Source organism: Vanacampus margaritifer, chromosome 10 (genome assembly GCF_051991255.1).
Source record: "Vanacampus margaritifer isolate UIUO_Vmar chromosome 10, RoL_Vmar_1.0, whole genome shotgun sequence".
NCBI lineage: Eukaryota > Metazoa > Chordata > Actinopteri > Syngnathiformes > Syngnathidae > Vanacampus > Vanacampus margaritifer.
Genome location: NC_135441.1, coordinates 28,244,465 through 28,267,660, shown reverse-complemented (window position 1 = coordinate 28,267,660; position 23,196 = coordinate 28,244,465). Strand labels below are relative to the sequence as shown.

At 47.1% G+C, this 23,196-nt stretch overlaps 3 protein-coding genes across 13 annotated transcripts; 1 reads left to right on the top strand and 2 right to left on the bottom strand.

Moving 5' to 3' along the window:
- Positions 1–140: 140 nt before the first annotated feature.
- Positions 141–4,706, bottom strand: sdc4 (syndecan 4). Of its 2 annotated transcripts, none has more exons than XM_077577992.1 (5): positions 4,469–4,706; positions 3,060–3,273; positions 2,946–2,992; positions 1,870–2,080; positions 141–1,171 (listed from the first exon to the last, which is right to left on the bottom strand). In XM_077577992.1, exons 1-5 carry the CDS (start codon positions 4,556–4,558, stop codon positions 1,020–1,022), a joined length of 714 nt encoding a protein of 237 aa, XP_077434118.1. In that variant the 5' UTR covers positions 4,559–4,706; the 3' UTR covers positions 141–1,019. The 2 variants fall into 2 exon arrangements, with proteins under 2 accessions (XP_077434118.1, XP_077434117.1); XM_077577991.1 differs by having other exon boundaries at positions 3,060–3,276; positions 4,469–4,702.
- Positions 4,081–12,748, top strand: LOC144059107 (delayed-rectifier potassium channel regulatory subunit KCNS1-like). 10 transcript variants are annotated; one of them, XM_077577966.1, is made up of 11 exons: positions 4,081–4,095; positions 7,189–7,273; positions 7,612–7,812; positions 8,545–8,678; positions 9,965–10,120; positions 10,220–10,391; positions 10,475–10,588; positions 10,698–10,859; positions 10,933–11,016; positions 11,286–11,378; positions 11,748–12,679. In XM_077577966.1, the coding sequence occupies exons 3-11, from the start codon at positions 7,630–7,632 to the stop codon at positions 12,090–12,092; spliced, it is 1,443 nt and encodes a 480-aa protein (XP_077434092.1). In that variant the 5' UTR covers positions 4,081–4,095; positions 7,189–7,273; positions 7,612–7,629; the 3' UTR covers positions 12,093–12,679. The 10 variants fall into 10 exon arrangements, 9 of the variants coding, with proteins under 9 accessions (XP_077434092.1, XP_077434098.1, XP_077434099.1 ...); XM_077577971.1 differs by lacking the exon at positions 4,081–4,095 and having other exon boundaries at positions 7,149–7,273; positions 11,748–12,025; positions 12,626–12,679; XR_013295566.1 differs by lacking the exon at positions 4,081–4,095 and having other exon boundaries at positions 7,146–7,273; positions 10,698–11,016; positions 11,748–12,025; positions 12,626–12,679.
- LOC144059106 (serine/threonine-protein kinase 4-like) lies at positions 12,677–22,624 on the bottom strand. The gene is made up of 11 exons (XM_077577964.1): positions 21,849–22,624; positions 21,239–21,319; positions 21,033–21,161; positions 20,293–20,407; positions 19,113–19,277; positions 18,869–19,036; positions 17,766–17,903; positions 17,549–17,677; positions 16,907–17,126; positions 14,460–14,599; positions 12,677–14,139 (listed from the first exon to the last, which is right to left on the bottom strand). The coding sequence occupies exons 1-11, from the start codon at positions 21,890–21,892 to the stop codon at positions 13,975–13,977; spliced, it is 1,494 nt and encodes a 497-aa protein (XP_077434090.1). The 5' UTR covers positions 21,893–22,624; the 3' UTR covers positions 12,677–13,974.
- Between the last annotated feature and the right edge of the window lie 572 nt (positions 22,625–23,196).

Sequence of the window (23,196 nt, the reverse complement as noted above, 5' to 3'; positions counted from 1 at the left end):
TTTTTTCAGGCTTGGCCAATCAAATGAATACCGAAAATAATAATATATATTATTAATATTGTGCGTCGTCATCTGCAGTTTGTGCTTCAGCTCCATTTTGACCATTTGATCCTATCGTCCAAGAAAAGAGACCTAGTGAGTTATTTTTGTGCATCCATTTTATTTCCACAGACAGACAACATACCAATGACCTTGAGCAGCCTGCTAGCGAGCAAACGCATGCCAGTCATGGGAGGTCACAGCCAAAGCCGCATTTTCCAAACTACTGCGCAAACTACAAAGTCGTTTGGTTGAAATTTTTGGTCGACGTCCCACACGCGCATTCTGCTAGTTCACAAATAAATCTACAACAAAATACGAGCTGACGGATAAACAGGAAAAAAAAGTACCTCATCACTTAGTCCAAGCGCAATTGAACAGAGGAAAGGGCGGGGCTAAATGTTCACTTAGCAGCTTCCACTTTTTGCAATGCTAAGCTAACTAGCAGCTAACTCGCATCTTCACCCCACGCCGCACTTCTTTTTGTCCAATCACTGACAGCAAGGGGCGGGGCTAAACATTCACCATCTTGAGTCACTCTCATTCAGTAGCTTCCATTTTTTTTTCTACGTGAGGCTAAACAGCAGCTGCGCCCGCACGCGCCGCTTCTCATGCTCCAGTTGACCAAGCAGCCAATTAACTAGCTAGCCTTCGGCGTGCGCATGCTATCTTGTAGCATTAGCGGAAGTGTGTTTCATTCACACACGCAAATGCACTGTAGTGTGTATACAAAGTTAAAAGTCCGTTTTTCTAAAAAAGGTGCCACATGTCAAGCCAACCGCTTGATAGGAATAAACAAAAAAAAGCAACTGGAATATTTGAAAGGAAGAAACGATATCATTATGTCATCAAAGGCCACATCGGCGATAAAAAAATAAGACCTATATTCAGATGAGCGTCATGGCGCTAACGTTAGCTTAGCTTGTGTGTAGTGAATAAATTAGGGAGAGGTGTGTGTGTGTGTGTGTGTGTGTGGTGGGCTAGGCGTAGATCTCAGCGGTGGCGGTCTTGGTGTAGATGGGCTTCTTGACCAGCTCGTAGCTTCCTTCGTCCTTCTTCTTCATGCGGTGAAGCAGCATCACCACCAGCACAACCGCCAGCGTCAGGCACACGCCGCCGCCGCAGATTAGCGCTGCACGCCAAAAAACGACATCAAATCCATTTCAACCCTTTTGGAATCAATCCAGATGTCGACCGTGCCATCAAAGAGGTCTTGACATCCCCCAACGAGTACGATCGGCATCGTATAGAGCAGACGTTTACATGCAGCTCACAGACAGACGGACGGACGGCAGCTGTTGTCACAACAGCGACTATTTGTCACCGGCGTCCAAAAACAGACTTTTGAGCACACGACAAGAAAAGAAAATGATGTACAAAAAACACAACATTGTGTGTGTGTTTTTTTTTTTTAATGAACTTTGTTGTTTTTTAAATAAAATGCGCTTTTTGTTTGTCGTGGCCAAACCCCCCACAATATTGTCAAAATAACGGATTTTGACGTTTGGATATTGCGCAATTGCTATTATGTACGTTGTTTACATCTTGAGGATAAATCGTTTCACTTTCGCTTGAAATTCACGATACGCATATTGAACAAGTCCAAATCTGTCACATTGGTCAATTTCAGACGATTTAATAGACGACATTTTCTACGAAAACACTTGCAGGCACAAACGTTGTGGAAATTGAAGCTACTGCGTCCCCACTTGTGCTCACTTTGTGACTTAGAAAATGTCAGAAAACGAGCAACTTTTGGGTGACGGGTGACTTGACGCGTTTGAGAACGGCGGCGCGTGGAAAAGCGGCGGCGGACGGACACGGCCTCACCTGCGAGGACGTCCGTCCTGGCCAAGACGCCGTCGGTGTCGGCGGCGTGAGACATCAGCACGTTGGACGGGAGCCGGTCGGTCGAGCGTGGGCCGTCCCGCACCGGCGGGATCTCGTTGTCTTCGGGCGCGGCGTCCGGCTCCTGCCCGCGGCCGACGGCGGGGACAGACGGGCCGGCCCATTCCGGAATCCTGTTGTCCGCCTCGGGATGCTGACAAACAAACAAGACGACCGGCATGAGGAGGGACAAAGTCTTCAGCGGTCGCGCCAACGTCGGCCGAGACCGACGTGGGCCGCCTTTTCCCAACAAATCACCGCTCAAACATTTTGACTCTGGCATGGCTGCTTTTTGGGAACTAACGCTCAAGATGACAAACAAGTCCCGGTCCCAAGCGCCGACGAGCGAAGCCCGCCGGGTCTCGGCATCGGCAGAGTCGTACTCGATGTGGCAAAGACAAGCCATCTGGGAGCAGTTTCCACTTCATCAACCGTGTGACAAAGTGGCCACATCCAATATGGCGGCTGCACCCACGTACAGTAGGAAATGCTACTTGACTTCTCTAGCGCTTTTGCACCTCGAAGGGCTTTACGGTCGACTACTGATGACATCATCAGCATCAGGAGCAACAGTGTCTTGCTCAAGTCGATGTGGTCCAATGGCAGGGGATCGAACCCACAACATCTGGGTTGCGAGACAACCACTCCAACATTAGGCCATGTTGCCCCCAAAAAAGAGCTCAAGGTGCTGTCTACGTCTGCCCTTCTCAGGTATCGCACCATACTTTACCATACTAGAATAAAGCGCAATTACACCTCCACTACAGTAGGTGGCATTGTCAAGCGAGAGCAAAAAGAGTACGAGCTCCTGCAATTTTATAGTGGATTTATTTATTTTTGTTGGGGGGGGGGGTAGTTTCCTCTTCCTGGGGGGCACAACAGAAAATAATTGCAAATGTCTACGTGACATTTGGATGCGTCTGATGCAGCTCGTCCACGTTTTAACTTTCATGACGGCATGTTTTTGCATTTTCGGCCGCTCATCAGCAAACATCACAACGGACGCTCCATCAGCTTACCTTAGTGGGCGGCGGCCAATCACGTCCGGGAGACGAGCGGTCGAGCTCTGCGGACAAAACAACCTTGAGATTGCGCTTCAAGTGGTTAGCGCGGCTGCCGGAATGTGGACGAACCCGCCGTGTCGCCCGACCCCGACGTCTCGTCTCCGTAGTCTTCATCGTCGTCGTACCAGTCATCGGATTCGTAGTAGTCGTCGTCCTCGTCGTCTCGCTCGTCCTCGTCTTCCTCGTCGCCGTCCGTGAAGCCGAAGTCTCCCGACGACTCCTGGCGCTCGTGCCGGGGGGTCGGCGCGGCCCCCAGGGGCATCCACGTCTCCGTCTCCCTCACCTGCTGGCACACGCGCACGTCGCCGTTACCTTCGGCCAAAAGACAAAAATTGCCCAACCGCAATCCAGAAGACAGTTTTCGCATTTCCGTTCATTTTGCCGTCTCAGTAACAGCAGACCGACATTTTGGTTTCTTTTCCACACAAAATCACGTGTCGCAACTGCATCCATTTTCACAAAGAGGCTCACCACCACCACCACCACCACCACCACCATCATCATCATCATCATCATCATCATCCTCATCATACGAGCACTGAGGCAAACTCAACATTCGCCCCACTTCGGAGTGAAGAGGCACAAAATGGCGGGAACACGGAATTCCGCTTGGCGGTGTCTCTGCCAAACGGCACACCTTGCAAGATCTTCCGTGCACGCGCGGTAAGAACAGGTTGGCTGTTTGGTTGAGTTTAGGGTGAGGCAACAGATAAGAGTTTCCTCTACGGGTCTGCTGATCCGACAGAGCACCGTCATTCTGGTTCCATTCGGGAACGAGCCGGGAAAACTTGAGCAGTCACTCAAAGAGGGCCCGGAAAGTGGGACCCAAAAGGTGTTGTCGGCATCCCGCTTCTTTTTTTGTGTGTGTGTGTGTGAGAACGGGTTCCATGTCCATTGACAGGGTCTGTACGGTCCATTGAGACTCTTCCAAGTGTGCAAAATCCCCCAGAGGGCCGCTGAAGGTCAGCCGAGGTCACATTCCACAGGGAACGGAACAAGGCAGAGGAGCGAGCACAAAAGGAGGAAAACACCAGGAAGGACCGACCAGCAAAGAATGCGCCGGTGCTAAGCTAACTGGCTAACTGAAGGGGGTCTTTGAGTACAGGTACCACCTCGCACACCCATTGGCCATCAGAGTACGGCAAACTTTTTGTGACCACTTTCAAAGATTTCACAAATCAAACAAGTCCTCACAAACACCAAATTCTTGCTCCCTCCCACAAACGCAAACCAAGCCGGGTAGGTGGGGGGGGGGGGGGCTTTCTCAATAAGAGCAGGCAACAAACAAAGTGAAGTCGGCCGCTTGTTTTTCGGAGTTAGCCGACTCGCGAGCTTCCGGCGTGGCTCGCCGGAAGCTCGCGAGTCGGCTAGCACGCTAGCCGCAAGCTAGGCAAAAAGTTTGGCAAGTTCGCAGGCGAAAAGCGACGACGGGGAGATCGCACCAGCGACATTTTCTTTTTTTTCCTTTCTTTCCTTACCGATTCCGATGCGACGCGCGAGCACCAAGTGGAGAAAATCAGCAGGAGGCTGAAAGCCAAAAGGTTCGCCGGGGTCCCCAAAGGTGACATTTTGCCACTTTCAACAAGCTCAGCTACACGACGAGAACAAACTTGCTCGGATCGACGTCTCAGAGTTCAATTTGTTGTTGTTGTTGCCCGCTGCCAACTTTTGTCCACTTATATACTATAACTTGTGCCCTCGCGGCTCCCCGCCAATGAGCGGCCGGCAAGCTTCTGACGTCAGCACCAACCTTTCCAGTAAATCTGTCACGGCAACAGCTTGGCCACGCCTCCTCAGCGGCCGACTACACAATAAAACTTTCTTTTGGACACATTTTTCATTCCCAAATTGAGTTGACTCTTTACTACACAAATTTTAACATTATATGCACGAAGTGTAAGGCAGCATTAACGACGTCATATGAATTTATGATCATAAATGGGTCCGGAAATAAAATGCGTGTCATACTTATTGTTGATTATAATATTGTTGACCACCTGGCCCCGTGTTCGAGCAATTATTTAGCTTCCGACATCAAATTTACACATTCACATTCCTAAAGCACACACATAAAGATTTACAAAACATTCACAATGACACGTACGAATACAAACACAAAAGAGACATACCCAAGTACACACACGCACGCACACTTGTCCACACACGCATCGAGCACTCGTAGTTGCCTTTGGGGCATTCCAGGAAAAGTTGTTGTGCAATTATTTCTCGCTTCATTATGACGAGGAAAAATGCCACGGGCTTTTATTTTGGGGGAAGAGCAGCCAACTTCCTGCGGGATGGAAATTCCGAAAGTGACGTCACTTTCCACTCCAAACTTTCCCTTTTGTTTTTCAAACATGACGTTGACATTATTTCCTCTTGTCTTGTGTGCTTTCACATGACCAAAGTTTCTTGAAAGCGGCACATGACTTTCTTTTCAAAAGGCAACCACTTCTTCTTCCTCTTAAAACTGTGTGTGTCTGCGTGTGCGTGTGTGTGTGCGTTGACCGAGGATGGTTTAACAAAGTTCTGCTCTCAATCTGTGCGTGTGTGTCAGCCAGGGATGTCCAAACTAAAGCCTAACACTGTAAAAAAAAATAATAATAAAAAAGAGAGAGAGGTGTTTGCTCACTGTAAAAGAGTACCAATTTCCACAAGCTTTTTGTACTTGACGACTACTTTAGCTCGACGATGTGTCAGGCAGACTCATGAAGTAAGATTGAACTACTTGAAGAGCGTCCGTGTAATTGTAAACGACCACGTGTGTTTTTATTTTGGAGGAGCTTCACCAAAAGGAAGCGGCCACAAAAAAATGACGTCACATGTTTTGTCGTTTAGAACGGACCTGATTTTTTTTTTTTTTAAATATGACATGACCACGTTGAAAAGAGGCACGAGGTGGTCTTTTAGTGGAATTTGCACCAGTTGACAGTTTGTGGATCTGCACACATTTCAGACCATCAGCTCGCTTTACAAAGACCTTCTTTTCATTGAAATGGCAAAATATTGTTTTGTTTTAGAACGTATGTTAATGAATATGCCTTATTTTTCTTACTTATGTTAATGTATTAACACTTAGAGAATGTTCTATTCATAATTGCAAGTATGGCAATCAAACACCAACATTTGCACACTTTCACATTGATACGATTTCTTATTCTTGACTTTTGTCGTGTCCTTGTCATTTTTTTCCCATGTTGTACATGAATGTTTCCATTTTGTTCATTTGAAATAAACAAAATGGAAACATGAATCTTGTTCAATCAATGATCTATGATTGTTCAATCAATGATCTATGATTCAATAAAGATTGTTGAAAAAAAGTTTGTCTAATGTCACGCCAGCTCTTCAACGATTGGCTCTTTCCAGTTAAATGAGGTTCAAAAGTTTTGAACCCACTGAAAATTGATGTGTTGATCTTGAATTTCACAAAATATAAAAAAAAAGAAGCGTGTCAAACATATTTTTGGGTCAAATTGAATTTCACTTTGGTCATTCATTTGAGTACATTTTTTTCACGTCCATGTCTATTTTGACATTTGAGGTTTTATTTTTTTCAGTTGCAGGCTTTATCTTTTCAGATTCACATTTTGTTTTTCCGATTGAGACGTGTGATACTTTCACGCACCTGTTTTTCTTTTGAATACAGTTTTATATTTTGCGAAATTCACGATCAACACATACATTTTCAGTTTCAAATTGTAATTTATTATTATTTTTTTAATAAAACATTTGACCCCCACTTAAATGTCTGGTGAGGTTTGTGACCAGTTTCTTGCCTCCATCGTAAGTGCAGAACCACACGATGGCCGCAAGATGGCGCTGTGGTCACACAAACAATAGCATTGCATGCGCGTCGGCCGCACCATTAAATGGTGATGAACGTCTTCTAATTGAACGACCACATTGCAATGTTCATATCGTTCTTATCCCAAAGTCTTTTCAGGAGCAGTTGACAAACAGTGACAATAACAATACTACAATATAGGCTACTACTACTACTACTAATAATATACAAAATAAGAAGAATTTAACGACCTCAAGCGCCCGTCGGTCACGTGCAGAGTCGGCTACATTCCGGAAAGTGCCGGAAACAGTCGAAGACTCACAAGTGAGTCGAGCGAGTGCAGAAGAACCGCAGCAGTCGCACGCACTCTGATTGGATTGACAGCTCATTGCTTGTTGACGTCATTAACAGCATCATCATACTGAGTCGCGGTTGAGCAAGTGGGCAGCTGCGCGCGACGTCCAAGGATGCCGCAGGACCAAATCGGTGGCAAAAGGTGAGCGAGCTCGTCTTCTTTTTCTTCTTAACGCCATTCAAACTTGCTCCGAAAGTTGATGACGTCACGATTAAAACTCTGGAGAAATTTTGATCTGATTCTACTTATTGTCTTTTAAATGAACAGATGTTAGAAAATTCTGAAAAGGAATATTTCAAAACGTAATGTGTTTCGATTGTTTCAATAAAAGTTTAAAACAACTTTTTTTTTCCCGGAGAAAAGTGACCTTGAAAATCAGCGGCCCAACCACCAATAAGGACACGTGACGTCTGACGGTCAACGAATACGATTGTCATGTGACACTGCCAGTTACGGTATTGACTTTTTTGTTTTTGCAGTAGCAGCAGGTAAGCGTGATGATGGTGACGGAGCGTCGTGCGCGTGCGCGGGCGCGTGCGCGGTCGGATGCGGGCGAGGTTCTGCTGCGCGTCAACGTAGGCGGGCTGAGACGCAGCGTCCGCCGCGGCACCCTCCAGAAGTTTCCCGACACCAGGCTGGCAAAGTTGCTGCAGTGCCGCTCGGAAGAGGACATCCTGACGGTCAGTCGCCACAAACTCACAAACTCACAAACTCACAAACTCACAAACTCACAAACTCACAAACTCACAAACTCACTTTTGTTTTCTTGCCACTTGACAAGCGCCGAACTGAATGGAGAGCGGACAAATAATCGAGTTTAGTTCCAATGTTGGCCTCTAGGGGGCAGCAACAAGTCCCATTTTTCATTTGCGGCTTGACCTCCTCACACAAGTACGTCCTAGAAGAGCCAGAATGTTCTTTGTTCCTTTCTGAGTCTTGAAAGTCATTAGCGTGTCAATAGACGAGAAGAGTCGATTGGCTGTCATGAAATATTTTTGACGGACTGCACTGAAAACGGTGACACGGCATTCATTTCGTGTCGTTGAAAAAAAGACTTTTCACATTCAAAGTAAATTGTTTGGTCTTTGAAACCCATTGATGTTGAAATGATGACAAGTTTCAATTTTGAAACACCAAACGCGCTTATTCCAACATTCCAAAAAATGGAAAATGATATGAATTCAGGAGCACTTGAAATAAGAAATCAGTCAGCATAAAGTTGAAAATTGAGTCCAAGCTAAAGTACTTTTTTTACTACTTACTGACAACTTGAGTCCATCCAGGATTTCATGTTTTTCCTCCGGTGCAATGAATGCATATTTTCATATAAGCCAGGAAAACTGGATGATGATGATGATGATGATGATGATGATGATGATGATGATGATGATGTGCGTCCTTTCGAGTGGCAGGTGTGCGACGACTACGACGTGCAGCAGAAGGAATTCTACTTTGACAGGAACCCGGGCCTCTTCCCGTACCTGCTGCACTTCTACCAGACGGGAAAACTTCACATCATGGACGAGCTGTGCGTCTTCTCCTTCAGGTGAGCCGCCGTGCTAACGCTAGCCGCTAGCTCATCACCTTTGCCTTCTTACGTGATGTCACCGTACCGCTTTCATTCTTATTATTTCCGAGGATAATTCTGCTAAAGGGGAAGGCAAGTGGAAAATGGTCTTGGCAATAACTAGTTGCGGCATTCGGATGAATATTGCTTGCGTACGTGCAAGAGGACTGCAGCCGTTTTGATCCATCTCAGGTGACGGCGGCCATTTTGCACTTGCTGGCGACTGAAAATGAAAATGGCTTCCAAGCGCAATCGGAATCAGAATAGCGTGCTTGGACTAAACGAGGCACAAGAAATGGCTTGCCTTGATTTCACCTTCAAGTAAACACATTATATTGAAAAAAAATAAATAAATAATAAATCGATATGGCGATGATATTGGCACATGCAATTAAATGCATATTTGCAAAGACATGCAATAAGTTTCATATGGAATTGAGTTTTTGAATTCTAAAATGTGCACCGCCATCCAATAGTTGAACATTATCGAGAGGTCATTACAATGACTGAAGTAAGAATATATTGAGTTTGCTTATTTTGCCGCATGAAAAAATGTCATTTGGTGAAATATTGCAATAATATCGATATGGCATGTTTTTTCCGATATCGTGTCGTCCTACTTGGGAAGATTTGATTTGAAAGTCGGCCAACTCGCGTCATGCCTGGCATCGCTACGGCTAGCTTGACGATTGCTTTCCTGCCCGCGCGCACCAGATCAACGGATGTCGGTTCCCGTCATTGAGCGCGCCTTTCCCTCCCGTTGCGTTTCCGACGTGAGAAGTTGTAGGAATTATTTTGGAGGATTATTATACATTTGCCGTGTTGAAGTAAATTGCCTCTTGGGAAACACAAGTCAACTTAATAGTGTAGTAATTTCTGTTTATGATTGCTATGTATTGCAAAGGAGTGTTATTGTATTTGGTGAAGTTGCAAGTGGACGACTCAGCTGCCGAGTGAGGACAACTGATAAGAAGACGAGACGCACGTCAACGCCAGGGCCCCTGGACTTGCATGCCGCATTAGAGAGTGTGAAGTGAGATAGGAGTTGTTTTTCTCTTTCTGTCATGTAATCAGATGCCCCGATTGGTATATAAGGGGACTATTTGAATGATGAACCAAGAGAGACTCTGTACCGATCAAACTAAGGCTGCAGTTTTCTCTTCCTCATGAGCAATAAATTTGGAACCAGATGCTTCTTCTCTCTTTATTTGATAAATGTCTACATCTGAACCTGACAGAAGTTAAAAATGGTTGCCGTTTGTGAGGGTCAGTCAGGAGATGGCGTACTGGGGCATCGACGACGTCTTCCTGGACTCGTGCTGCAGCTCGGCTTATCACGAGCGCAAGCTGGGAAGCCGCCGGCGGGCCAGCTGGGACGGCAGCGACGCCGGCGAGCGTGACGACATGCGCCGACTGCACACGTGAGAAGCGCGCCTTCCTCGCGACACGTTTCATCCTCGATTGTTCTCCCGACTTCATCGTCCTCATTTGCCCATCGTGTTTTGGTGGCGTTGTGTCAGGGAGCTGCAGCACCTGGCCGAGGCGCGCTGCGGCGGCGTGCGCCGGCGTCTGTGGCTGACGCTGGAGAATCCGGGCTACTCGCTTCCCAGCAAATTGTTCAGCGCCGCCTCGGTGGCCGTGTTGCTGGCCTCGCTGGCCGCCATGTGCGTCAAGAGCCTTCCCGAATATCAGGTGGGCCGCACGCCCGCCGCCCGCTCGCCGTGCGTCAGCCAGGTCACGCTGACCGCCGCCGTCCGCTCTGACCGTCATTGCAGACGTTGGACCGGGACGGCAACTTGACGGAGGGGCCCGCCGTCGACGCGGTGGAAGTCCTCAGCACCTGCTGGTTCACCTTGGAGGTGCGTGCATGCGCACGCACGTGGGTCAAGGTTCATTTTTACCAAAAGTGCCAAATTTTTAAACGTGTTTAGAAAAACGTTGAATGGACAAATAAGCTTCATGAAGCACTTGTGGTATTTTTGACCGTGTGTCGCTCAGGTGGTGATGCGCTTCCTGCTGGCTCCAAACAGGAAGCAGTTTTTGCGCCACCCTCTCAACGTGATCGACGTGGCGTCCGTTCTTCCCGTCTACGTGACACTAGTGTGCGAATGGACGCTGGGCGCCCAGTCGGAGCTGGGAGACCTGGGTCGCGTGCTCCAGGTGCCGCCGTCGACCGGTCGGCCGACTGACCGGCCGGCGCTCCCGTTGATGCTTTTTTTGTTTCGTCCTTCAGGTTTTGCGGCTGATGCGGATCTTCCGAGTTCTGAAGCTGGCTCGCCACTCCACCGGCCTGCGCTCACTGGGGGCCACGCTCAGGGTGACGGCACGCACGCGCAACCGTGACGCTCAAGCCTTCTTGGCACGGAAACAAACGATTGGCGGCGGCGTTTGACACTCAAAATTGGTCTTTTCAAACAAAAAAATGGAGATGCAAAACGGGTCAAATAAGCGTCAATAACATGCAAGCAAAATGCTTTTTTTTTTTTTCAAATTTACATTTTGGAGCTTTGAATTGGCGTGCTTGCCAAAGAGCGGCGAGAGCCGTCCAAAACCAAACGTGGTCCGGCGTGCGTGTGTGTGTTGCAGCACAGTTACCGCGAGGTGGGCATCCTGATGCTCTACTTGGCCGTGGGCGTGTCCGTCTTCTCCGGGATGGCCTACACCGCAGAGTACCAGCAGGTCAGTAACGGGCCGGGCCGGGCCGGGCCGGGCATGAAATCACAAGCATGCGTTAGGAGGATTTCATTTTGGACTCGTTTCATGAAGCAATTCAAAAAGCTGTTTTTCTGTTTTGCCGTGTGAATTTCTGCAACGATTAACAAGATTTTGGAATGCAAAGTTTCAAAATCAGTCCAAAAATGTTGAAGGAGGCAACGGGAAAAAATGGGCATTTTGGAGTGTGAAAATGGGGAAGGCGGAAAAATATTTAGTGGTTGCAACTATTTGATTCAAGAAATATTTTCATTTTCATTTGGGACGAATCACGCGGCGGCGGCGGCGGCGGCGGCGTGCCTGTGACTTAGCGTCCCGCCCGCTGTGTGCGCTCAGGACACGGGCCTGGACACCATCCCGGCGTGCTGGTGGTGGGGGACGGTGAGCATGACCACGGTGGGCTACGGCGACCTGGTGCCCGTCACCACGGCCGGCAGGCTGGCGGCCGGCGGCTGCATTCTGGCCGGCACCCTGGTGGTGGCGCTGCCCATCACGCTCATCTTCAACAAGTTCTCACACTTCTACCGGCGGCAGAAGGCGCTGGAGGCGTCCGTCCGTAGCGGTCCGAGGGCCGTGCTCAACGTGGACATGGCCGCCTCCCACGACCTTGTGCGGTACGCAGTCACGTATACGTCGTCGGCCCGGCAACCATTTGGATCGATAATAATAATAATAATCTAATCTTGGTAAGATTCCATAATCGGGATTTGAACACCTCCAATACCTGGTGGGGATCGCAAATGTACAAAAAGAAAATTCGGAAGATTAAAAATAAATACATTTTCTTGTTCAATGAAAAATTGAAACCTATGAAATATTTAGTATAAAATTAATGAACAAAAAAAAAAAAGTTTAATGTTTTTGAGCATTTCTTTTCATCAAAAAAAAAAATCAAAAATTTGACAAAAAAAATTTGGTGTGAAATAAACAAATTACACATCTTAAAAAGTCATGCTTTTGGTATTGTGTCATTAAAGCCATATAAAGGCAGATTTTTTTTAATACCCCAAATATTCAATATTTTATTATTCCCTGTGAACAAAAATGACGTTAGAAAAAGTCACTTTTTGTGGCATCTGAATTGTTTGAATTTGGAAAAGCACTTTTTTTTTTAAATCCGCAAACTTGAAAAATGTTGACAATTTTGCAAATTCAGAGTTTGAATAACTTCGAGCACAGATTGCGTTTGTTCCTTTTTTGTCTTGTCAATTCAGGGTCGGATGCTGAAGGGATTTCCTGGCGGCGGCAATAAAAATCACCAAAAAGACTTTTGTTGTCTTTATTTTGTTGACAATTTAAATACAGCAAACATGGACTTTTAGGCAGCAAAACAATCCAATGAAATGATCATAAAAAGCACTCGATGCCCACATTTGTTGACAAAACATCAGACAAACAAAACAAAAAGTGGAATGTTGAGTCGCTTGCGTGACGTTTGTCGCACGTTCGCAGTCAGACGATTTGGATGAAAAGAAAACGGGGACGTTTTCAGCCGGCATTCAAAAGGACGATCGATCGATCGGATTGAAATCTTCAGTCATCGGTTAGTCGATGACTTACTTTGGGAGTCGTCGATTGGTTGCAATCAATTGACGAGCGCGCCGACAAGCCGTCCCGTTCAACGATCAAGCGACCAATCGACTGACAAATGAACGGACCAATTAGCCAACTGAGAACCGAGCAATTCAACAGTCATCAAACAAGCCAGAAGCCGACGAATCCGTCAACCAGCAAATCAATCCACGACGTTGTGTCGGCAAAGTCCACATTTCCAATTTCCAAGTTTTGGGGATTCAAGTTGAAACTTCACAAAAGCCAAAATGGAACTTTTGGCCGCAAGACGGCGCCAAACTCAACTTGCCCTGAAAATCCAAACTTGATTGTTTGCATTTTGCTTCCAGTTTCCGACAGCTTGCCGGGAAAAACTCAACAACAAAAAAAGCAGCATTTTTGTTTCCATCCAGTGCTTGTGACTAACAGTAGTTCCCTTTTTCACCATGTGAACCCCCCCCCCCCCCAAAAAAAAGAAAGAAAAAAGTCCTAAAACAATGCCGGTAAACAAATGCAAGACAGTAACAGGAAGTGATGCCGCCATTTTCCTTTTCACCCTGAGGAGCTTCCGAAAGTCCCAACGGCAGCAGCACAAAAAAAGAAAAAAAAAAGTGGTGCATTCAAGCCACATTGGCTTCCAGAAGGCAACATGGCCGCCATGGGCGAACCGCCGCTGTCATTTCCCAAGATGGCTGGCTGGCGAGCAGATGAGACACCCCCCCCCCGAAGGTGAAAATCCCAAAATGACTCATTTGATTGGATGAGTACAAAAGTTGAGGTATGACGACGTGCCACGAGAATCCAAAATTTGTGGCCCCAAAAGGTGACGTTGCGGCGACAGGAAGGCCACAAAACAGCTTGACGAGCGCCACGCAAATTGTGCTTCAAGTACTGGCAACAAATCAAGCGCACCTCGGCGCCCGTCGTCATCTTTGCGTTCTGTATTTGGATTTGGTGCCACAAATGATCGTTTTGTGCTCATGTTACCTCATGAGAATTGGCCCCGCCCACCTCACAAGTTGTTGTGCTGCTGTCGCCTCTTCTTGGCCTCGATGGCGTCCAGGATGGGTTTCCTTTTGGCTTGGTAGCGCTGGTGGATCTCCTCCATTTCTTGCTCCATCTGCGGGTCCAAAGCGGCCAGACGCACGCGCAGGTCCTCCACCGACCACAAACTCACCTGAAAACATCATAGCATCCTTTCCGTCAATTTCGTCTCGGAATCGTCTTCCGACGGCGTCGACGTTTGCCGAGCGCGTTGGCTGCTCAGATAGCATTTAGCATTAGCACCCACGCAACCAGCGCTCACCTGAACAGGCGACTTTTCTGCCAAATGTTTCTGACCAAACCAGGATGGAAATGAAAAAAAAAAAGGATGCTTCTATCAAATCTCATTTCCTTCATAAAAAAAATGTCTCCGTTGGCATCGCGGGGCAAATGACGAAAATGTGATTTGGTTTGCTGAGCTCTCGAATGTGCCAAACGCGGCTCTGCACTCACCAGCTCCAGATTGGCGTCCGTCAGCACTTTGCGCTCCTCTCCTCCGCCGCGTCCTCCATTTTGACTGCTGGCCTCCTTCTCCTTTTGCTCAAAGTATTCCAAGAAGGACGGCTTGGCGGGCGGGGACGCCTCGTCCGTCCCTGACAAACACGCAAAAGAAAAGACTATGAAGTGCCGGCGCTTTCGGGTCTTGCGTCGCATCGGCAAAAAGCGAAACCTCGAAAAAGCCAACAGAGGGCGTGACGGGAGCCCATTTTCACTTCCACCACCGCAGAAAGAAAACAAAGCTGACCCGTCTCAGTCCTGGACCACAATAACAAATCAAATGAATCCTGTTCCGTCCTGTTCCTTTTCTGTCTCCCATTTTGGACATCCCCAAAAATCCATCAAATGTCAGCTGAGCTTGCATCGCTTCCAATCGGATTTCGTGTCCAAAAGAGGTTTGAATGGGATGCATGTGCTCACAATCGGGTTTTGGTGTTGAACGGCGATTGTTACTTTGCAACGCTTGGCTGTGAAAGGTGAGCTTTTCTTTTCTTTTCTTCTTTTCTTTTCTTCTTTTCTTTTTTTAAACACTCGAGTTCACAGGACGTGATCGCATTTGCATCGAGACGATGTCAAAGTGTGAGAACATTTCTGCTGCTCAATAATAAAAGTGCTGCCATGAAATGAAGGTTCGGGTTACAACTTTCGAACGCGAGTCCCGAAATAGCGCCGATCGGGTTACCCCGCCTCCGTCGCATCTCGCCGCTTCCTGTCAGGCCCGACCCAAAAAGTCCATTTGGGAATTGCTCTTTTGCAATCCTATGGACGTCAAAATGTTGCAAAGCGGCTCGTTTGGACGGAAGCGCAATCGTTCCACTTGGACGTTCTCAACATCAACACAAGTCGGACATTTTCATGCAACTCCTTTTCTATGACATCATCAGTCGTTCCTCTTGTAAAATGCAGTTTGCAATCGTTTGCACCCAAAACAATCCAATCAATCAATCAATCAATCAATCGCAATCTTCGTGGCTCACTTGAACTCAAATGAGCGAGCAGTCGACCCCGAGTCCTATTGACTAATGGCCAGTAGAGAGCAGCTCGTCTTCCCTTTTCAAGCGGGACCGCAAGGAGCCGGAAAGTAGAACGCGCCCTGGAGGAGTTTGCTGACATCGCGTTTCGATCCGGTGACTTTGAATTCCGCCACGTTGGCCGTCGTCAACAGCGAGCGAACCGTCAATCGTCATTGATGACGTCTTGCTGTGCATCAGGTTAGAAACGGTTCCATAAAGGACGCTTCAACTAAATATCAAGGCCAGAAAATGTCACACTTTCAAGATTCAAGAAAAATGTGCAGACGTCCTATTTCCTTAAAAGGCTTATTCGGTCACTCGTAAACTCTAAAGAGGCTAAATATGAACTAACCATTGAAACGTCATCGAGGGCCAGCGGCTACCGGTTGTCGGACGCGTGCTGGATAAAGCCAAGACTCGCCAACTGGTCTCAGTTCAGAACCGGCTGACAAAAAAAAAAACGTCCAGTCGGGATGTCAGCAACTTGAGACAAAACGATGGAACTTTTGCGTTACCATCTTTAAGCCTGTCATATTACACCCGTCACCCCCCCCAGGTCTTTTAAAACATGTGTGTGCGTGCCTTGATGGATGAACCCTGTGTTTCCTCCAACCAACCAGAGACAGTTGAAGAAGGAAAAACTCTTTGAGCTTCTCTCTGAATTAGTTTTTTACAAGCCGCCGGAAATACGTTCTGCAGGGATGTAAAAGCCTGTTGAGCAAGCAGACTCATGTTAGGACCGCTCATCAGTGCCAGACCAGTCTAATCTGGGTTCTGATCCAACCCTTAGAAGAGACCCGGTGGAAAAGTTGCACGTGACAACAGTTGCCCCCCAGTGGTCACTATCGGTATTATCTTCAAGAATCCTGCCGCAAATAATGAATGGAAAGCGGACATCATTCGGGACACGAACGGACCGTGAGTACTTGACAGACATCAAGTGACTCCTGTGGCTTCTTTCTTTGAGCCTCGGACTTGCGCTATCTTTATTTCCGTTTCTTGAATAGGTTAGGCTGACAGTCTGGGAAATGGATGGATTCCGTTTCAGTTTCAAACAAATGAGCTCAACGTTGTTGACGGAAGCTGCTGGAAGCGTTTCTGCACCAGCAGCCAACGACTGCGCTTCCACCTGATGTTAGAGCGCCCCCTGCTGGCCGCTAGGGCGCCAACATGCGCCACTATGACGTGGCCTTGAACGCGGGCCTGCCCTGCAGCAATCCATCCTTTCAGCAGTGCTCGGAACGTTCCACACATGACCGCATTGCTTCATCCGACTTTTTTTGGGGGGAGTACAAAAGTGCCAAAGCGCCTTGAAATGAGACCGAGAATCAAAATGGTGAGAAGCACACCGTCCGAGTAAGACGTGAAAAGATTGTGATGTTGACCTACTTTTCATGGTGCCGCCCTCCTCGCCATCGTCCGAGTTGATGATCATGGTTCCCAGCTGCGAGCGCAAGGTTCCCGTCTGGTCCTCGTCGTCGTCGTCGGGGCGGCGGCGAGGCCGTCCGGCGCCGCCTGACGTGCCACCCGGCGAGCCGACGGCACGCATGGTCGCAGAGTCGCCGGGCCCCGCCCTCACCATGGTCCCCTGATCCACCTCGTCCTCTTCCTGGAACGCAGCCGACACTCAACTGCCGCCATTTCACTCACATTTGGAAGAAATCAAGAGAAGGAAGACACTTTTTTTTTTCCTTCTTGCTAGCGCATTGCCGAGATATTAGAAGATTTGGCAGCTGTCGATACTTCAAAACAGGTGAGTTGGACTTGGGTGCAACCAAAACGCAATTGGGACGTCCCTGCCTTTAACGCACAATTTACATTCAAACTGGATGCAAAGTCGTGACGCGTGTTCATGTGAATTCAACGCCGCAATCAAAAGCAACATTTTGCTGCTTGGAGTCGACATTTTCCAAGCGGAGTCGCACGTTGGCGTGACGCTGCGCTGCAGAACGCACGTCGGCGTGACGTTCTGCAGCTGCCGAGCACGACAACATGTTGGCGGGCAAAGAAATGGAAACGTGGCCGACGTACGGAATCGTCGTTGTCGTCATCCTGCTGCGCGTGCGCCGCCGCCTCCTGCCGCTTGGCTTTGATGTCCATGGCGTCGCTGATCAGCGCTCTCAGGACGCTGCTGGGCTTGGCCGCCTTGATGAACGCGTGCTGGGGGGGAAAACAAATCAAAGTTTTCCAAGTGAAAGGGTGCAGCCCCAGCGTGCGTGCGTGCGTGCGTGTGCGCGCTCACGGCTACCTGCAGCAGCTGCGTGGCGGTGGCCCTGGTCTCCGGGTTCTTCACCAAACATTGACTCACAAAGTCCCGGAATGGTGGCGACCATGCGTCGGGATTGCGGAAGGTGGGCGGCGGGTTGGTGGGGATCATGAAGATGGCCTGCAAGACGACACGCACGTTTTCACGCACGTTTTCACGCACGTTTTCACGCACTTTTCTTTTCTTTCAATCCATTTGCGAATGCAAAGCGATTGTCGTTATTCTCCATCAAATATATTTTCTCTTACATTTGCAAATGATTGCTTTCATTTTGGTGCAATTTGGTTTCTGGGAAGCTTTTTGGAATGGATTCATAACAAAAACAATTTGAACAAGTGCTGAACAAACGATTTGCCTCGACTCGCAATTGGAAATCAATTTGTTGTGTTTCCGTAGGAATGTTACCATTATTTTAAGAATCTTTTTTTTCAAAGAATCGTTGAATCAGATTATTTTGAAGCAAACTTTTTCTTTTCTTCACCCTTTTATTCAAAAACAGGACATTATTCCGAATTGAAATTGAAGCAACTTTAAACATCACAAATGATGCTGTTTCTATTAAGTACCGTCTCAAACGTTGTCCAATTTGGATCCTGTCAATGTATCGGATCGTACGGCGAGAAACATTTGAGAGGCGCAAAATGGCGGCCTCAAAAGTCCCGTCACATATTCAGATCAGCGATGTGTTCCCACAGCATTCGTGTGTGTGTGAAGTTGATGCTAACTTCCCGTTAGCATTTTCTCTTAGCATTAGTGCTAGGCTAGCAATGTTTTAAAAGCCAAGCATGTTTTGTATGGAAATATACAAAGTCATTCCTGTGGTGTCGCGTCAAGTCCAACTGGCTTCAAGGACGCTTTGGGACGACACAATAACATACATACGCTACACACGTGCTAGTTGCTAATGCTACGTAGGCACAATGGTGCATTCAGGGTACTTTCACAGCGTCAGAAACTTTGCTTGACTTGGATAAGGTTTTAAAGGAAAACTAATGGGCCGATTGTTCCGGCCGAGGTTTGAAGGGCAAAAATGGTCCGATTAATCGGTGGGGTCCAAGACATGTGCCGGTTTTGCTGGGCCTCACCCTCATGGGGTGGATGTCGGCATAGGGCGGCTTCCCCTCGGCCATCTCGATGGCGGTGATGCCCAGCGACCAGATGTCGGCCACGCAGTTGTAGCCGATCTCCTGGATGACCTCGGGCGCCATCCAGAACGGCGTCCCGATCACCGTGTTCCTCTTGGCCATGGTGTCCTGCCGGCGGCAAGCGGAAGCGCCAGCGCAAGTCAGCTGGCGCGCAAGCGAGGGCCGGGAAGGCGGCGGAACCCACCGTCAGCTGACCGGCGACGCCAAAGTCGGCCAGCTTGGCTTGTCCCTCCGTGTTGAGCAGGATGTTTCCCGCCTTGATGTCGCGGTGGATCTTGCGCATGAAGTGAAGATACTCCAGACCCTTCAGCGTCGAGCGGAGGATGCTGGCGATCTCCTCCTCGCTCAGCTGCGCAAAACAAACGCGCTGGAGTTCAAGTCAACAAAACGGTATCGGATGCATCGAGACGTCCGCTTTCGCTTTCAAGCTCCGGCTGGTGTCAGAAGAATCGCCATCAAAACAGGTTTCAAGAGTTGCCTGAAGAAGAATCGACTTCAATCTCGGGATGGACCGATAATCAACCGCCGCTGATTATTGCTGTCGATATTGGACATTTTGACCAATATTGAGATCAGATGACCCATAAAAGGTCAATCTCAAACCATTTTACTCTCAGGGAACTATTTCTTTCCATTTTCAGTTAACTTTATAAGAGATGCTGCTGACCCACCCTGGGAACCTTCTGAACCTTTTGGTTTTTGTTCGACATTAAAACAAAGAAATGTGAAATTGACACCAATATACCCTCCGCGCTTTTTATTTATTTATTTATTTTTACTGAAAATGAATATCGGTTCCAAATATCGGTTATCGGCCTCCTTGACTATTTCAGGTATTTTTAAATTTTGGAAAAAAATATTTACTGTAGAAAACTAGACCTATGGTAATTACATGCCTAGCATTTACCTTTTTTTAGACGTACTAAATAACCTTGGGAGCTCCCTGAACATTTTGCTAGATATTTAAAAGGATGCCTATTGTCTAAGATAAAATTATATATATATATATATATTAATTTTGTATTTTTTGAAAAGTCAGAAAGATTGTTTTCATTACAACAAAGTCAACATTGGCATTTGCATTTTCAAAAAAAATTGACACCAATATATACCCCCCCCCCTTTTTTTTTTTTTACTGAAAATGAATATCAGCTCCAAATATCGGTTATCGGCCTCCTTGACTACTAATAATCGGCATCAGTATCTGCCCTGAAAAAAGCCCATATTGGTCCATCTCTACTTGAGTCAATGACATGAATCAATGACATCATCAATATCTCAGCAGAGGGCGCAGCCTGCTCTGCTCAATTTCCTTCACAAGGCTATCAATATTTCATCCTACACGACGTGCGCTTGAATCTTACCGTCTTGCTGCGTATGCGTATGATGTCGGACACGGAGCCGGCGCCGCAGTATTCCATGACAATCCACAGGTCGCTGTTCTTGAAGTAGCTGCCGTAGTAGCGCACCACATGTGGACTGAACACAAATGATTGCTAGCAACGGGAAGAATCCTGGCACGTGTACGCGAGTTGCAAACGCGAAATGTTCTTGCACGTGCTTACGGACACAAACGCTTGTTGTGAACATCCATCATTGCTCGCTATGTGAAAGCCAGATGATTGTTCTTCATGCATACGATTGTCATGCGTGTAGTTGTCAAGATAAAATCATAGGGGTGGGAATCTTTGACCGTCTAACGGTACGATTCCATTTTGGGGCCATTCAGAATGGATTTTCGATTCAAAATGATTTGATTGACAATGAATTCTGCTTCAATTCACAGATGAGCAAAGAATGAACATTTCTGATCCATTCGGAATCGTACTAAATGAGAATCGATTTTTTGGCACACTCTTATCAAATAAGTGATTGTTGTGCATGCAGTTAACAAACAACACACAAAAAAGCTCAAGTTAGTAATGTTGCCAGTAGATACTGCTGGCCTATTGGATGGCGATGCGCATTTAAGGTTGCATTCGATTTCTCAAAATCCGAAAAAAAAAAGCATCCAATTGCGTACGAAACGTTTGCAATACGCACATTTCATAGCCACGAGGATATTCTTCCGATATCTTGCGCACACACGCACACACGCACGCACCTGTTGCACTGCTGCATGATGGAGATCTCCTTGATGATCTCCTGCAGATCGGACTCGACGGGAACCTGCTTGATGGCCACGATCTCTCCCGTCTCTCGATAGTGAGCCTTGAACACGCAGCCGTACGACCTGCACCCGACGGGAAGTTGTGAAACAGGAAGTGAAGAGAGCGAGCGAGCGACGGACGGCGGGCGGCCGGGCCTCACCCTTCGCCTAACTTCTCCAGGACGTCAAACACTTCCTCGGGCTGCTTGGTCAGGCTGTCCTCGCTCAGTTTCTTCAGCTGCCTGCCACGCACACAACAAAGTTGACCATTTCAAAGAGTCGCGAGAGAACGAGATATCCAATCCATTTTCTACACTTGAACTGAATGTTTTCATGAATCCGTTACATGTTCAATATCATGTATTCATCTATGTTCATCACTTTCATTTTGTTTTCAATTTCGACTTCATAAATTAACAAAATGTTTAGGTACTCTCTAGTTTCCAGAACAGATGCTTATGCTTTAAAACTGGCAGTTTAAAAACTATATTGAAAAGATGTGATCATAATCCAGATCAGACGATATGAAATAAATAATTGGGATGTATAGAACAGGCACATTTTTTTCGGAAGGGCCCTGAAGAAAATGACACAGTATTAAGTCGCTAAACTGCACAATTGTGGTTCGGCACTGGTGGACAGACAAAATACGTTTGTTTTGGGGGGCGCGGGCTTCTAAACTCTTTAAAAATTCGATTCATTTGATGACATAAAACTATACTTCCAAGTGTTCTCCCTGTCAGGAGGTCACCTGACGCCGTCGCCAGTTACCTGCGAGGATGGTTCCGCATCTGCACCTTGTCCCTGTTCTCCATGCTCCCTCCACGCTACCCTCTAGCGGCTACCGGCCGACTCCGCGCCGGCCGTTCGAACACCCGAACCCGGCCAAGTGTCAGCCAGCTACCGCAGGCTGGGCGGCAAACGGCTAGCGGCGCTGTCGGTTGCCTAGCTCGTAGCAGCTAGCACGCTAGGTGGCTAACAGCTAGCCCGCCGACTCGCTTCCGACCGGTGGCGGAAATCCCCAAAAATACGCTGCCGTCTGGCACGTTACATCTTCAGGCGAGATGCCGCCGGCGTCCCTCTCGGATGGGGGCTTCCCGTCAACGCGGCCATCCCTCAACCCGCGTCTGGACAACTTTGGACTTGTTGAGCAGAGAGCCGCGGAGACACTTTGGCAGCGGTTGTGGGGGGAGGGAACCAGGAAGAACGACGACGAACGAACAGGAACGAAGGCCGACGAGGAAGCGCGAAGAAGAACGAAGACGAAACGAAGAAGACCGGAGAAGAACGAAGAAGAGCAGCAGCAACAGAGGGGTGGGCCCAGCGTAAGATGTAGCGACGGACACTACCGACAGAGGGCGTCACTTGATAGGGAAAACCTCATGAACTTAGTGTAAACGACAACAAGATGAGGACTACTGTTTAAAAACACGTTAGATAATCGCAACATTTGTTTTAAGAATATTGCGTACGTAAGCGTATCAACCTAAAACAGCTGGTAAAAAAAAAAAAATCTACATCACGTTCTAACGTGATACATGCAAGGCTTTGAAACGAGTAACGCGTAATGCAGGGAGCATTTCCGTAAAGCGGACTTCATTTAGGGGAGGGGCCGAATTAATGACGTCAGAAGCATCGTGATGTGCGTTTTTTCTTATTGACAAAATGTGAATTATTACATATATTGCCAATAGAACGACAAATAATAACCAACAACAAAAATATTTACAAACACTCAGACATTGCATTTCAATCTCATATATTCATAAACTAAAATTACATGTTAATCCGGTAATCTTAATTAGAAGTTTTTTTAAAAAATTACAAGACTTCAACTAAACAAATCGAAATATATTTCCAAAACCTTTTGACGTTTCTTAAAAGTTTACAAATTTAAAAGAGTCAAAGTAACGACTAATATCGATCAACAATACTTTAAAGCATGGATTAATAAAAAAAATTAAAAATCGCTTTGCGAATATAAAATGTGATTTTTGTATTGAGCAAAACAAAATGAAGCAATGTAGGTTGGTATGTACATGTTTTAATTCTTTCTCATTTAGCATCATAAGTTATCACGTTATAACACGATACTGAACTTGTTTTTTTTCCTGGTGTG

Bases quoted from the DNA above. Each gene is read 5' to 3' on its own strand.
- LOC144059107 (XM_077577966.1), top strand. From the start codon at position 7,630: ATGATGGTGACGGAGCGTCGTGCGCGTGCGCGGGCGCGTGCGCGGTCG. The intron at 7,813-8,544 runs GTCAGTCGCCAC...TTCGAGTGGCAG, and splicing joins CGGAAGAGGACATCCTGACG to GTGTGCGACGACTACGACGT. The intron at 11,017-11,285 runs GTGACGGCACGC...TGTGTGTTGCAG, and splicing joins CACTGGGGGCCACGCTCAGG to CACAGTTACCGCGAGGTGGG.
- sdc4 (XM_077577991.1), bottom strand. From the start codon at position 4,558: ATGTCACCTTTGGGGACCCCGGCGAACCTTTTGGCTTTCAGCCTCCTG. The intron at 2,993-3,059 runs GTTCGTCCACAT...TTTTGTCCGCAG, and splicing joins GGGGTCGGGCGACACGGCGG to AGCTCGACCGCTCGTCTCCC. The intron at 1,172-1,869 runs GTGAGGCCGTGT...TTTGGCGTGCAG, and splicing joins CAGGACGGACGTCCTCGCAG to CGCTAATCTGCGGCGGCGGC.
- LOC144059106 (XM_077577964.1), bottom strand. From the start codon at position 21,892: ATGGAGAACAGGGACAAGGTGCAGATGCGGAACCATCCTCGCAG. The intron at 21,162-21,238 runs GTGAGGCCCGGC...CGTCGGGTGCAG, and splicing joins CTGGAGAAGTTAGGCGAAGG to GTCGTACGGCTGCGTGTTCA. The intron at 14,140-14,459 runs GTGAGTGCAGAG...TGATGTTTTCAG, and splicing joins CGGACGCCAATCTGGAGCTG to GTGAGTTTGTGGTCGGTGGA.